Genomic DNA, 14722 nt, shown 5'->3' with positions numbered 1-14722 from the left:
CCCAGAGGGCAACAGCGGGGTCAACGATGCAGAGCCAGCTGCGTCCCAGTGAGATCAGCGCCATGGAATTAGTCAAACGGGATCACCCTGAGGATCACAGCCAGTGACTCAGGCCACGAACAGCCTCTGGGCAGAGACGGCCAACCTGGAGCAGCGGAGGCACCAGCTCACCTCACTCTGCAGCACACCTTTTAAGGAAAGGGAGCTCCGGGCTGTGCAGAGGCCCTGCCTCTGTCCGACGCCTTTGCCAGCCCTTCTCCACACCTACCTGGGGTGGGGGGAAACAGCCAGACCCCCGCCTGGATTCAAATCGGGCATTATCACCTTTCAGATGTGACCTTGGGCAAGTCAATTTCCTCAAACCGGTTCCTTCACTTGTAATATGGAAATAATACTTGCCTCACAAGAGAGGAATTAAATGAGGTCATGCACATGCAAGTGTTGGCAAAGGGCACCTTTTTAGGAGTGGCAGTGGGGGACAGTTGGAGAAGGCCCAGGATCAGGAGTCAGGGTGCCCGGTTCTGAATTCTGGCCCCAGCCCTTACCTGCCGGGCACCTCTGCCTCAGAACCTCTTCAGTAACATGAGCTGCCTGTCAGCTGGTTGTGGGACGGGGCGCATACACCACCTTTACAAGCGGATGGGGGGAGTGCAGGGGCAGGGGCCAGCCTGGTGCCTGAGGGCTTTGTGATCTTGGACAAGGTCCCCAACCTTGGAGGGGGTCTCGTATGTAAAGGGATCAATCATGATGGTGCTCTTCTTGGGGCGCTGCCGTGGGAGAGGTGCTTTAGAACAGTGCCTGAGGGAGTTCTCGGCGTGGCTCAGCAGAAATGAACCCGACCAGCATCCATGAGGATGCACATCGGATCCCTGGCCCCACTCAGGGGGTTAAGGATCCTGTGTTGCTGGGCTGTGGTGTAGGCCGGCAGCTGCCACTCTGATTCGACCCCTAGCCTAGGATTTTCCACATGCCAAGAGTGAGGCCCTAAAAAGACAAAAACAAACAAACAAACAAAAGACAAAGAACAGTGCCTGGGACCCAGGAAGTGCTCCCTGAGCACGGGCTGCACTTATTCCTCTTACACACAGCCCCTGGCCCTTCTCCACGAATGCCAGTTGTTGGTGTCCTTCCCTCCACAAGCCTCTGACAGATCCAGCCACAGGCCCTGCTTCTGAGCCGACCCTGCCCTCCTGCACCAGTCACAGCAGCCTTCTCAAGGCGGTCCTAGGGCTGACCCCCTAAACACCCCACGGCAACCCAGGCAGTTCTAACAACAACAGGCAAGCCACAGAGAAGAGGGCACACAGCACCCCGGGGCCAAGGGAAAGGGTGTGGGATAGCCCAGCTGGACAAGTAAGCCAGAGGGCAGCTCAACCACATGAGGGCAGAGGCTTTCCCTGCTGCTGAGCCTGCTTTGCCTGGCACCTTCCTCCATGGGCCAGGAGGAGCTAGGAACAAGAAGGGGCAGAGGGGCCTTGGAGTTCCAGCACACACATAGGAAGGCAGGCCCTCGCTAGGTTGGGACTGGGGGAGGCTCTGGAGGATCCAGGGGAGCCGCTGTGAGAGCCGAGGCTTGAGGCACCCATGTCCCCAAAACACCCAGGCTCTGTGCTCCTGAGCCTGTGTCCTCATCTGCATACCGGGGACAACAATCGCCCTTTGGCCTTGTGTGTAAAGGTGTTCCCTTGACTGACGACAGGCAAGTCAAGGGCAAGAGGGTGCTGGGGGTCGGAGGAGAAAACGGACAGCGGCCCAGCCTGGGAAGGGGTCACAAGCGCTCCTGAAGCCCAGACAGAGGGAAGCTGTCGACAGCGCATACCCTCGTTTTATTGATCCAGTCTTTTCACAGTGAAGCCTGCTACTCAGAGAAAGGGCTGGCTAGTGGGGAGGGAAGGTAGTGCCTCGAACCTTCCGGAGTCAAGGGTGTGCAGGATGCCCCCAGCCCGACGCACGTTCGCTGCCCTTGTGCCTGGGAGGAAGGTGGCTCTCTGGGGGAAAAGGAGGTGTGGACAGAGGGTAATTTGGTTCAGGGCCCAGGGTCTGGTCTTCACAGTGGGAGGTAGAGGGATCACAAAAGTTCTTTGTTACAGACCTGCACAAAATGAGAGAACTGTATGTTACTCTCACTTGTTCGGGTTTCTAGTTTCCTTCTTTCTTTTTTACAAAACAGCAGTAGGAAAGAAAAACGCAGGAGGCAGATGAGCCAGGCACCAGGGTTCAGATCAGAAGGGATCAGGGAGATGGGACCAAGGTGGTACCACAGGCTGGCCCCGCGGCTCTGTCCAAGCATCCTGGGAGCAGGGCGACAGGCCCTGGAGGGAGCAGAGCGGGTGGGAAGACGGCTGTCCTGGCTCCTGGGGCGGCCAGCCTGGCAGCTAGCCAGGCTGGGAGCGCTTGAGGGTGCCGTGTTTGGAGGCCTGGTCTCCAAAGCACGGGCCCATGGGGGCCAGTCAGAGGGACGAGGCGGGAAGGGCTGGCACAGAAGGGCTGTGAGTTCTACGGGGTCCCCCGGGACCATGGCAGGCCGGGGCAGTCAGGACTCTTCCCTGCTTGTCAGCCAATCAGCTTCTTCAGAAAGGCCTCCAGCTGGTCCTCATCCTTGATGCCCACAAACTTGTCCACCACGTCCCCATTTTTGATGGCCAGCACAGTAGGCACCGCCGACACCTGGGTGGAGGGGACAAAGGAGGCCGAGTCACGCCGAGGCGAGCTCTTCCTGAGCATTAGTCCCAAGCCTCTGTGGAGGGGGCAGGGGTCTTGTGCAGGGCAGTGACTGCCCAAAGCCTCGGGTGGGTGGGGCCCCCAGCCTCTGTGTGCGCGGGGCTGCTGCAGGGCCTGGAGGTCCACTCGCTGGAGAAACTTTTCCATTGTGGGCTCTCAGCAGTACCCCACCTCCCCTAACCGCACGGCTGACTCACTGTCCCAGCGGTTCGGCTGGAATGACAGGCGAGATTAAAATAACCCATGCAGCTGCAGCCAGGGCCGGGGGGGGGGGGGGGCGGCAGGGAGGAGCTGAGGGGCTAGAGAACCTCCCGGAGGGCAGGCCTGGCCCCGGGGGACCAGGAAAATCCAGATCCTGGCCTTGCCACTAGCTAGCTGGGGCCCCTGGCTGGGTCACAGCCTCAGTGCTCTCTTCTGTGAAAGGGGCTGAGTCTCTAGTGGGCGGGTTTAGGACAGGGGTTAAAGATCTGTACAGAAAGCTGAGTGGTCAGGAGCTCAGGCCCTGGGGCCAGCAGCCCTGTCTCGAGCCCTTCGGGGTGAGTCACTTCATCACCCTCAGTCTCGGGTTTGCATCAGCAAATGGAGACATGGCCCAGCCTCAGATGAGTGGGTACGGTGGCTGAATGAAATAATTTATGCCAAGTCTCAGCACAGCGCCCTGCCCTGGGATGATGTGCCTGGTGCACAGTGGGCACCCAATAAATGGAAGCCTCAGAGGGCTCGTCACGAAAATCAAACCCAGGGTCCCATGCGAGTTCCTTTAGCGTCACACCAAACGATGGTTAAAAGGGTCCAGAAATCCACTGACTCACACCGGGCAATGCAGGAAGAAGGGCTCGACCCTGTGATCCCACGTTTATTTATTAGGGGGGTTGGATATTCTTGGCCTGTGAAGCTTTTCCTCAAGCTCCCCAGAGACCTGTATGGATTACACGGTATGTAAATGAGGCCCAAGACCTGCGCTGGCATGGTGCATTTTCTGCCTGGGCTCCCTGCCTGGCTTTTGTGGGCATTTGAAAAAAACCCACATAAACAGAACAAGATAAACACAGACTTTCCTTACACACAAGTTAACTACAAAGTAACAATGGCGATTCCTATAAACACACCCAGTCTTCACATACTGAGCGCGGTCCTGCCCAGGAGCCATCCTGAGAAGCCCGACTTAAGACTCTGAATGTTCTAGGAGCTCCTGCTGTGGTGAAGTGGGTTAAAGGATCTGGTGTTGCCGGAGCTGCAGCTCAGATTCAATCGCTGGCCTGGGGACTTCCATGATTTAGAAGGTTCTACCTGCGCACATGTCAGTACCAAACAAGCACAGGCCCGACTGGCCCAATCTCAGGTGCCGCTGCCATTCGCTGTGTTCCCCTCTCCTGAGAGGCTCCAGGGATAAACAGATGACATGGTCCCTAGACTCATTAGTGCCTTCATCCTCCTTCAAGGACTGCCCTGGGGCTGCTCGAGTGGCACCTGACATGCCTCCCAGGGGCAATGTGGGGCAGACCCATCTGGTGGTGAGCAGACCACACGTCACTGCTCATGGCCCCCCACTGGCTCCTGCCCTTGTCGTCCTTTTTTTCCCCCTCTTTTTGGCTGTGCCTGCAGCATGTGGAAGTTCAGGGGCCAGGGATCGAACACATGCCACAGCAGAGACCCGAGCTGCTGCGATGACCATGTGAGATTCCTAGTGCGCTGAACCACCAGGGTAACTCCTGTCCTTGTCATTCTTGACCCTGGCAGGGCCCAGAGAGGTTCGCCACAGGATGCAATTCCTGGAGGTACCCAAGGGCCTGCAATGCTCTGTCTTTTGCGCCCTCTAGTGTCTGTGGAGGCAGCGGCCTCACATCTGGCAACTCTCAACCGAGGTGAAAGGCTGTCACCAACTCTTGTTTAACTCTGCACCTTCTGGATCCCGTGCTGTCCTGTGCTTCTTTTCTTTTCTTTCTTTTTTTTTTTTTTTTTTCTCGCTTTTGAGGCATATGGAAGTTCCCAGGATAGGGGTTGAATCAGTGCCACGGCTGCCGTTCTACAACACAACCACAGCAACGCCAGATCCAAGCTGTGTCTGCGACCTACACTACAGCTCACAGCAGTGCCAGATCCTTAACCCACTGAGCGAGGCCAGGAATCAAACCTGCATCCTCATGGATACTAGTCAGGTTCATAACCTGCTGAGCCATAATGGGAACTTCCTTTTTTTTTTTTTTTTTTGTCCTGCGCTCCTTTAACTGAAGTAAAAGCTATAGGTCAACAAATGAGAAGTTGTTCTTAAAGAGTTCTCCCTCTAGGCAGGACCCTATGCTCACCAAGGTGGCTTGGAGCAGACTGTTTTGAGAATTCCAGATGGTTCCCATCACAATCACATTTGCATACACTCATGCATGTGCTTTGCACACCCACACACCAGGCTGTAGTTGGGTGCACAGCAGACAGGCTGTGACTATCTTTTCATGACAACCAAGTCTAGTCATTACCGACCAAGGGCATTCTTGCAAGTTTGAGTCTCGAGTCAGACAGACACACACACAAAGCCGCAGGCTTGCCAAGAAGCTGGATCTTCCGGGACACTGCAGGGATACCTGGGTTGTGACTGGCCTGCCCTTGGCCCCAAAGAGGATGTGGCTTTGCTGACCCCGAGTGTGGCTCACAAGTGGGGAGGGGCTGTGCCTGCAGACACGGCCTTAAATGGAAGTGCACAGCCCCTTGCACATTCTTCTGGAATGGCCATGGCAGTGTAAAGGGATTGCGGTGGAGCAAGAATTCAGCCTCCCTTTCAATTCCGACGCAACGGAGGGAGCCGAGGGGCTGGAGAAGAGATGAAAAGACGTCCTAAGACGCACTGATCTCCTCCTGCTCGGGAAGCCACTTGGAGGCTCCCGTGCTGGTCCAAAGGTCCCGGGGCCTCGGGAGGGGTGTGTGTGTGTGGTCTCCTCACCCCACCCCACCCCCAGCTCAGTGTCCCTGAAGCCTTTTCCTGCCGACTGCGAGCTCCTCCACCTGGGAACTGCTAAGGACCTGGCACAGCACTAGGGCTCAGGACACTGGTGACCACCTCCCTGGCTAATGGTAGAACACAAAAGAAAAGATCACTGTCACCCGGGTGGCCACGTACTGGTGCTTTTTAAGGGTCAGGGACCATCCAGACCACTTGCGGGTGCCGCCTCATACTCTCCTGCCTTGAGGGAGGCTCATTTCAGACACAAGAAGACCAAGGCTCAAAGGCTGGGTGACGAAGTGGTAGGACTGGGACTGGAAACAAGATCTGTGTGACTTCATTACTGTGACGTCAAACTCTGCTGCACCTCAGCCCAAGAGCAAGGAATGGGAGATAAACATGAGTCCCGGCAGGGCGGGGAGGGGCATGTGGGGACACATTAAAAGGATTTCATGAAGTTCCTGTCCATGGCAAAGCGTAAACGAATCCGACTAGGAACCATGAGGTTGCGGGTTCGATCCCTGGCCTCCCTCTGTGGGTTAAGGATCTGGAGTTGCCGTGAACTGTTGGCGTGGGTCGCAGACACAGCTTGGATCTGGCAATACTGTGGCTCTGGCGTAGAGTGGCGGCTACAGCTCCGATTAGACCCTCTAGCCTGGGAACCTCCATATGCTGCGGGTGCAGCCCTAAAAAGACAAAAAGACAAAAAAAAAAAAAGGGATTTTGTGCTTCAAATGAGAAGGATCAAAGGCTTTGTAAAGGCTTCTGGAGAGAGAAGGGTTCTTGGAGAAACTATTACTGAAAGAATCAAATCCAACTATACAACCTACTGGAGAAAGCAAAACTACACAGAGAGCAAAAGGATCCAGGAGATCAGGTTGGGGGTGGAGAAGGGAGGCAAGGTTGAGCACAGGGGGTTTTCAGCTTTTCTGCACAAGGCCCTAAAGGTGGGCAGGTATCCTTACACAGGAATGTACAGCACCCAGGGTGAACCCACTCGCTATGGCAGCTCCCAAGAAGCCAGCCCAGGGCTTCAGAACTTCTGCTCCTTGATGTATGGTGGTGGACTCCCAGTAGCGGTTTTGCCTGGAAACTCACTAGAAATGCGGAATCCTAGACCTTTTCTGGACCCACTGAATAATAATCTGCTTTTTAACAATACCCCAGGTCATATTAAATGTTTAAAAGTGCTGATTTAGAAGAAAACAGGGGGAATTCCTGTTATGGCTCAGCAGAATGAATCCGACTGATATCCATGAGGATGCGGGTTCAATCCCTGGACCCGCTCAGTGGGTTAAGGATCCAGCGTTGCTGTGGTTGTGGTGTAGGACAGCAGCTGCAGCTCTGATTCGACCCCTGGCCTGGGAATTCCATATGCTGTGGGTGCGGCCCTAAAAAAGAAAAAAAGAAAGAAAGAAAAAAAGAGGAGGATATGTAACTACTAAAGTACCATGCATTGCAGCTGTGCCTTATTTCAATAACACTGAAATACTATTCATGAACTGCCTATGAAGTTACATGGAACACGAAAAAAAATTCAAATAAAAAACCCAAACGAGGTATCCCAGATGTTGGCAGTGCTTTGCTGGATGGTAATATGATCAGGAGGCTGGCTCCCAGGAGGTGTTGGCTAAAGACCACTGGTGAGGCCGAAGCTGGGGTGATACCCAGCAGTGCCAGGAGGGAGCCTAAGGCATCTCAAGCCCACCCATCACCCTGGGGATGCCCAGGAGCTCCAGCCCTCAGCTCACACCAGAAGCCACACCCTCACTCCTGCAGCAGCCGTGGGTCCCTGGGGGTGGGACAGACAAGGACTGAGAGCTGGGGGCCCCCTTGACAGAGCGGCCAGTGGGAGAGCTTTTGAAAAAAATGATTCATTCCTTCCCTCAAACCCTTGTAAGCAGCCCCCCATGCCACCTGTCAGCCAGTGCCACTGTCTAACTTCAGCAATGTCCCCTGACCATCTGCGGTCGGCATCAGTGGCTTTGCCTGCCCAGTATCTATCCCTTTCCTTTGCCTTTGGTCAGGACAGCCTGGTTTCCCTGTGAGTGACCGCTCCCAGCCCCACTCCCTGGGCAGCAGCCTATTCTCGCCCCTGCTCCCACCCACTCCCTGCCGTGTGACCTGACCTGATCTAGAAAGAGCTGAGCCTAGACCTCCAAACTCTGAGAAAGACGGAGGCCAACCCTTTCAGTCATCGCTTATTCCCAGGGGGGGAGTGAACGTTCACTCTGGCCAGAGATCTGGATTTTCACATGAAACCTTCTGAGGTTTAAACACCAGTACCTGGTTCAGGATCTTAAAAAACACTTCAAGGGCCAGACCCATCAAGCCAGTGAGCCAGATCTGGCCCAGAGGCCATCGGGTGTGACCCTGGCTCTGTAATAACACCATCCAGAGGTTAAGCAGGTGAGAGGTTATCCAGGCCTCTTCCAACCTGGCCACAGCCATCTTTCGCAGTTGCCTTCCTCTCATTCCTTGCTCGACCCTTCACACTGGCCACCCAGCCATGACGGACCTCTCCCCTTTCTCCAACCATCATGGCCTCTGAGGCCCAGAGGCTGCCCCACAGCCCAGGCATCTCCTGCTCCTCTTCCTCCGGCCTGCTCTGCTCCAGGCACAGCGGCCCTGATGTTCGGCAAGCAGTGGATGAGACCCTGACCTCAGGGCCTTTGCAAGAGACATCTGCTCTGCCCAGATCATCCCTCCAAAGAGCTGTATGGTTCATCCCTTACTCCTTCCAGGTCTCTGCTCAGATATCAGCTTCTTCCGGAGCCTTTCCCAAGCCCACCCTTTAAAAAGGACACCCTCCCCTGGCCCCTGGCCAACACTCCCACCCCCTCCTCCTGATTTATTTTCTCCATATCATTTATTACCTAAAACAGGGATCAGCAAACTGTGGCCCGTAAGCCAAACCCGCTGCTCCCTGCCTGTTCTCACAAGTAAGTTTTACGGGCACAGAACCACGCCCATGTGCTGCAATTGCCTATGGCTGCTCTAGTGCTACATGACAGGTGAGTATCTGCAGAGACCAGTGCCCCCCCAAAGCCTCAAATGTGTACCTCCTTGTCCTCTAGAGAAAACGCTTGCAGATGCCCGATCTAAAATACTAGCATGGAAGCTCCGAGAAGGCAGGGGTTTTTACCAGCTTTGTTCACTGCTCTACCCTCGGCACCAAAGAACAGCCTTGGCACTGAAGGGATGCTGAATGTGTCTGTTGAGGGAACACACAAGCCAATCAAACACGGGAGAACAGCTCAAGTCTTTGGGTTTGCTGTGTTCTCGGCCCTGCCTACTCTGTGCATCCTTCACAGCTCTGCTCAGAGGATCCCTCCGATGTGACACATTCCTTGTCCCCTGGACTCCCCTCTTGGCCGAGGACAAGGAGCTCATCTTATTTCTGCCAGGATCATGTATGCCTGGCACACTGGAGGGCTCACAGATGAACTGATGAATGCATGAATGAAGGCAGGCATCAGGTTCCCGAAACTCAGAGCACAACTTCGTGTTCTGGGTCACACATCACTTTCTAAAGGTGGTAAAGAGAGACAGGTGGCTCAGAGGGTCAATGGAATCACACCCACAAAGTGCTCTGAACTCCTGAGATCTCCAGGAAAAAGCCAAGACCGCCCCTTACTGCTCGGAGACAGCTCCAGTTGTCCTGTGACCCCCAAGCATCCCACAGCAGGTGCCCTGCGGCAAGCCCTGCTGGTCCGTACCTCGTACTCGATGGCGAGGTCTGTGTGGTCGTCGATATCCACCTTGGCCATCACCACCTTTCCATGCTGCTTGGCCACCACCTTCTCTAACCTTGGCCCCAGGATCTTGCAGGGACCACACCACCTCGGAGGGGGGGAAAGAGGCATCCCGTCACAGAAGCACTCAGCAATTAATCTACTGTTTCCCAGGACCTTCCCTTGACCCATACCTTCCTGAGGGCCCTCTGCCTTCATCATCTCTGCTTATAGCGGTTAAATATTAACCTGCATTGCTGACATGCCAGTTAATGCCAGGAGTCGTTGCAGCTGGAGACTTTTCACAGGTCCTGGATTTCACTTATTTTACTATATCTAAAAGAAATACACTGACCTACATGAATGTGTGATCTGAAGTTAAAAGGTTTGGGGAGTTCCCATCGTGGCGCAGTGGTTAACGAATCCGACTAGGAACCATGAGGTTGCGGGTTCGGTCCCTGCCCTTGCTCAGTGGGTTAACAATCCGGCGTTGCCGTGAGCTGTGGTGTAGGCTGCAGATGCGGCTCGGATCCCGCGTTGCTGTGGCTCTGGCGTAGGCCAGTGGCTACAGCTCCATTCGACCCCTAGCCTGGGAACCTCCATATGCCACAGGAGCGGGCCAAAGAAATAGCAAAAAGACAAAAAAAAAAAAGGTTTGGGTTCAGGAGTTCCCTGGTGGCAGAGTTGGTTAAGGATCCGATGTAGTCACTGCTGGGGCATGGGTCTGATCCCTGGCCCAGGAACTTCTGCATGATGTGGGCGTGGCCCCTATCCCCTCCAAAAAAGTTTGGGCTCAAAGAGAGGCTCTTCACCAACTAGCTGATTGTTCTGGAGCCTTGGTTTCCTCCTCTGAAAAGGAAACTCTAGCTCTCGAGGCTGTGATGAGAAATCAACCAAGACAACGTGGATACCTGTGCTGAGTTATTTCGAACACCTCACAGGCTCAGACCTAAGGCAGCAGAAACCAATGGCTACAGAGCTTCTACAACATGCCAGCCGCTGTGCCAGGGCCTTCTCAGCTTTTACTACACAGAACCCTCAACCCTGCAAAGGAAAAGAAACCATTTTCCTGGAGTTTCCACTGTGGCACAAGGGGATCAGTGGCATCCCAGGACACAGGTTCAATCCCTGGCCTGGCACAGTGGGTTAAGGATCTGGCATTGCTGGGGCGCAGGTCCCATCTGGGGCGTGGATCTGATCCCTGGTTGGGGAGCTCCCCTTGACCTCCATATGCCTCAGGGCGGCTGAGAAAAGAACAAGAGAAAAAAAGAAAAGAAACCACCTTCCTAAGAAATTGAGGCCCGTACAAGTTACAAGACCTGGGCAAGGTCCGGGCCTGTACCCAAGGTTGTGTTCCAATCATCTTCTTTTAGCCCCAGGTTCCTCTGTGAACCCCCAGCCCCTGTGTCCACTGCCAGCACTGCACAGAACACAGGTGTTCCTTCTGGGTAATGAGCCTAGGCTGTCATCCTTAAGTGTGTGGCACTAAGGGCAGTGCCTGGCACTGAATCAACAAACCCACCCCTGCTTCCTTGCTGGGGAAGATGAGGCATGTGTCTCCTCCCCCACCCCAAGCCGTTCATTTGGGAAGCTCTCTCCAATGTGCTCAGCAGACCAGGAGGGCAGGACAGCTCTGCCTTCCACCAACCCCTGCCTGAGGACTCCTAAATTTTTTTTTGCTTTTTAGGGCTGCACCTGCAGCACATGGAGGTTTCCAGGCTAGGGGTAAAATCAGAGCTGCAGCTGCCAGCCTACACCACAGCCACAGCAACTCAGGATCTGAGCTGCATCTCTGACCTACACCACAGCTCACAGCAATGGCAGATCCCCAACCCACTGAGCAAGGCCATGGATCCAACTCATGGATACTAGTCGGATTCATTTCCAATGTACCACAATGGGAACTCCCTGTGACTCCTAATTTATTCTCAGCTTTGAAGACCCTCTGCATTCAGAGATTTCAATTAATGAACTCATAACACCTAAAAGCCTCGTCTGCAAGACCTTAGCTCCTACCACACGTGAAGAAAGGGAGGCATAAGGTCATCACATGGCCTGCCCAAGGCAGCGTGGTGAGTCAGAGAAAGAAGGCGAAGGAAAGCAAAAGAATCTGTCAGTGGTTTGCCCACAAGGTCTCCCAACTTCTAACTCAAGCTCCCATTTCAGGATGCCCCATTCTGTTGTAAGCCACACAGGAAATCCAAGGATGCCCCATTCTGAAAGGTTTGTCCAGTAGTTTTAGAACCAGGCATCCAGCCAGGCTCCAAAGGTCTGGAAAGGAAGAAGGCCAACAACAACAATAACAACCGAAAAAAAAAAAAAAAAAAAAGGCCAGACCGACAATCAGAATGCCATAGGCATTTAAATATCCTTTAAACAAACTCACAGGGCACCAGAAAGAAACTCCTGTCCATCCCGTGCACGCTTGGGCACCCAACTGTTAACTTTTATCAGTGGAACTGACAGCTTTTTGCCAGCCCTTCTCAGTTTGGGTGGCAAGATGTTAAAGACAATTATCTGCAGAGTCAGGAACTGGTAATATACCAAAGCCAGATGATACTACAGCCTTATTTTTCCTGCTTTGGTCCAAGCTAAAGATGACCTGAGCCTCTTGGGCAGTGAGATACAGAACATAACTGTTTCACAGCACTATTTGGAGTTTTTCTTTTTTTTTTTCTTTTTTCTTTTACAGCCACCCCAAGGCATATGGAGTTCCCAGGCCAGGGATCAGATCCAGATCTGAGCTGCAATTGGGACCTACATCGCAACTGTGGCAACACTGGATCCTTGAACCCAATGCGCTGGGCTAGGGATCAAATCTGTGGCCTGGAGCTGCAGAGACAATTGCTGCCAATCCCGTTGTACCATCACGGGAATACCCACGGAGTGTTCTGAAGACTGAAGACTGTTTACTAGTCTGCCTCTTCCTTTCTCTTTTGGGCCACATCTGCGGCATATGGAAGTTCCCAGGCTAGGGGTCGAATAGGAGCTACAGCTGTCGGCCTACACCACAGCCACATCAACACCGGACCATTAACCCACTGAGTGAGGCCAGGGATCAAACCCACATCCTCACGAATACTAGTCGGGTTCTCAGCCTGCTGAGCCACGACGGGAACTCCTACTAGTCGGTTTCCTACCAAACTACACTAATCTTTGAGATAAGGGATTCGGTCTCACCGGTCTCTATGTGAGAAGCATCAAACATAGTACTGAGACATAGCAGGTGCTCAATAAATACCAGAACAAGTGACACCCAGTCTTCTACTGACCCCCCAGGACTCACTGTGCATGGAAATCCACAACCACTGGCGTCTCACTGTTGACAACTCGGTCTTGAAAGTCAGGTCCATCCTGGATGTTAAAGGTTGTTGTACAGACTCGGGTAGTGTATAATGACCGGGCTTGGCTGGGTGTTCCTGTCAGGTTACTAAGGCTGAGCTGTGGGGTCTGCAGGGCTCTGGAAGCGAGGGGTGCCCACCGACTATGAGAGGGCTTCCTGGAGACTACAGAGGCCAGGAACCTCCTCAGGAGAAGACGCTGAGCCATCTGCGAAGGGAAGAGGTAGGAAGAGTAGGGACAAAGAACAGGAAGTCAACACACCAGAAATCAGAAAGGTATGTGGGAGTACCAGGGGGCTCAAGATGCAGGGCCAGAAGCAAAATGTTGGGAAATAATACATAAGACTTCTGGAGGAAAGGTGAGTAAAGAATGAGAATCAAGGGGAAAAAGGAATCGAAAACCAGGATGGGAAAACTAGGTCGACAACCCAAAAAGCAGGATATTGGTGAAATTACAACAGACGGAAGGGGGGAAGGAATCAATATTTATGGAGCACCTGCTAAGAGATAGGTATCTTACAGGCATTAGAGTCCTCCCAGATCAACGATGAAGAAGTTTCTACTGTACTACTGCTCATATTATAGATAAGGACTTAGAAGCTCAAGCAAATTGTGACATATCCAAAGCAACCCAATTATTAAAGGAGAGTCGACACTAGAGCCCACGACAGTCTGAAAAGTCCTTACTCTATCGATTACTCTTTTAAGAGGAGTTTTGATGGGAAATTAAAGACAAAGGAGAGTTGTCAAAGATTCAGGAAAGAAGACAAGGAACAATTCAAATAGGAACGAAGTGACACGGGAGCAGGTGGGGGGGGAATTAATAAAGAAGGGACGTGTGTGTGGAAGGAACTGGGGACCCCGGATCCCCGAATGGCAAGTTCCTCCCACCCAGGGTTTCTGCCCGCTCGGCCATCGGCCCGCATGGGAACGCGCCTGCAGAGGCGCCTCAGCCGCGATACCACTTCGAACCATCCCCACAGGGCCCCTACCTCCCAGCAACAAGAGCGAAGCGACGCACAGCACGGCCCGCCCCACCGGTCAAGGGCACTTCTGTCGTCACTTCCTGAGGGGCGGGCCTTAGCGTCACTTCCGGGGAAGGCAACCTGAGCAAGTCCGCAACTAGAGGGCAGGCACGGGCGGAGCCTCCGTTAGGGACCGGAAGAGAAGCGTTCTTGAAAAGAGACACCGGAAGATGGGCGGGCTCTTAGGGGAGGGACCGGAAGAGGGGCGGATCATTGGGGAGGGACAGGAAGAGGCAGGAGGGCTCCGGAGGAGGGTCCGGAAGAGGAGGGGACGGAGGCGGGAGTGCCAGGGAGGTAGCGGGGGGGGGGGGGGGGGGGGGGGGGGGCGGGAGAGAAGGGCGGTGGGGAGGCGTGGTCCTCGAGTTTGCAAACGCTTGGTGACCAGCATTGCCCACCCCTTTGTCTCATGTCCTAATGTCGCTTCGAAGCAAAAGACCTCAGTTGGGAGTCCAGAGAACGCTGACTCGTATTTGTCATATGTGACTGTATAACTTCGTGGTTTGGAGCAAGTCTTCCTGCCCTTGGGGACTTCAGTTTCCCAAAATGTGACATGAAAAGCTCAGCTTGTCTTCCACCCTTGTCTCTTTGGGATTGCTGAGAAACTGGGCCCAGACAAGATGCCAACTGGTAGTGATACTTGGAGGGCCTGCCTCTGAGGCCCCAGGCAAAGTGTGATGATCCGTGAATCTACCTGGGCCCGGGCCTTACTTTCTCACCCATTGTCGCTGTCATGGACAACAGGAGTCTAGGCATTTGTGTGTCTCAGGCTGGTCTCACAGCCACCCCTTGTCTCCCTTGCACCCTTTACCTTATGTTAGAGCGGGAAAGGGCTGTGGGGTTTCAGAGCAGAAATAGAGGCAGAGAGTCCAGAGCGTTGAGGCTTCAAGTAGGTTTACTGACCAGAAGATGGCCAGAAGCACTGAGAGAAAGCACAGGCTCCCTGGCATTAGCGGGGGAATAGGTTTT

The 14722-nt window shown here is 53.9% G+C and overlaps 1 protein-coding gene across 2 annotated transcripts; it reads right to left on the bottom strand.

Moving 5' to 3' along the window:
• Window positions 1-1807: 1807 nt before the first annotated feature.
• Window positions 1808-13867, bottom strand: TXN2 (thioredoxin 2). 2 transcript variants are annotated; one of them, XM_047786377.1, is made up of 4 exons: window positions 13724-13866; window positions 12677-12939; window positions 9376-9499; window positions 1808-2667 (listed from the first exon to the last, which is right to left on the bottom strand). In XM_047786377.1, exons 2-4 carry the CDS (start codon window positions 12937-12939, stop codon window positions 2554-2556), a joined length of 501 nt encoding a protein of 166 aa, XP_047642333.1. In that variant the 5' UTR covers window positions 13724-13866; the 3' UTR covers window positions 1808-2553. The 2 variants fall into 2 exon arrangements, with proteins under 2 accessions (XP_047642333.1, XP_047642335.1); XM_047786379.1 differs by lacking the exon at window positions 1808-2667 and adding an exon at window positions 8914-9185 and having other exon boundaries at window positions 13724-13867.
• Window positions 13868-14722: the final 855 nt, after the last annotated feature.

This window comes from Phacochoerus africanus, chromosome 7 (assembly GCF_016906955.1).
Source record: "Phacochoerus africanus isolate WHEZ1 chromosome 7, ROS_Pafr_v1, whole genome shotgun sequence".
NCBI classification, from domain to species: Eukaryota; Metazoa; Chordata; class Mammalia; order Artiodactyla; family Suidae; genus Phacochoerus; species Phacochoerus africanus.
This window is presented reverse-complemented; position numbering and strand designations above follow the sequence as displayed.

What these genes read in the sequence shown, in the direction of transcription:
- TXN2 (XM_047786377.1), bottom strand. Translation starts at nt 12,939, where the DNA reads ATGGCTCAGCGTCTTCTCCTGAGGAGGTTCCTGGCCTCTGTAGTCTCC. An exon ending in GTTGTGGATTTCCATGCACA is followed by an intron (nt 9,500 to 12,676) that starts GTGAGTCCTGGG and finishes CCCCCCTCCGAG; the next exon opens with GTGGTGTGGTCCCTGCAAGA. An exon ending in ACCTCGCCATCGAGTACGAG is followed by an intron (nt 2,668 to 9,375) that starts GTACGGACCAGC and finishes CCCTCCACCCAG; the next exon opens with GTGTCGGCGGTGCCTACTGT.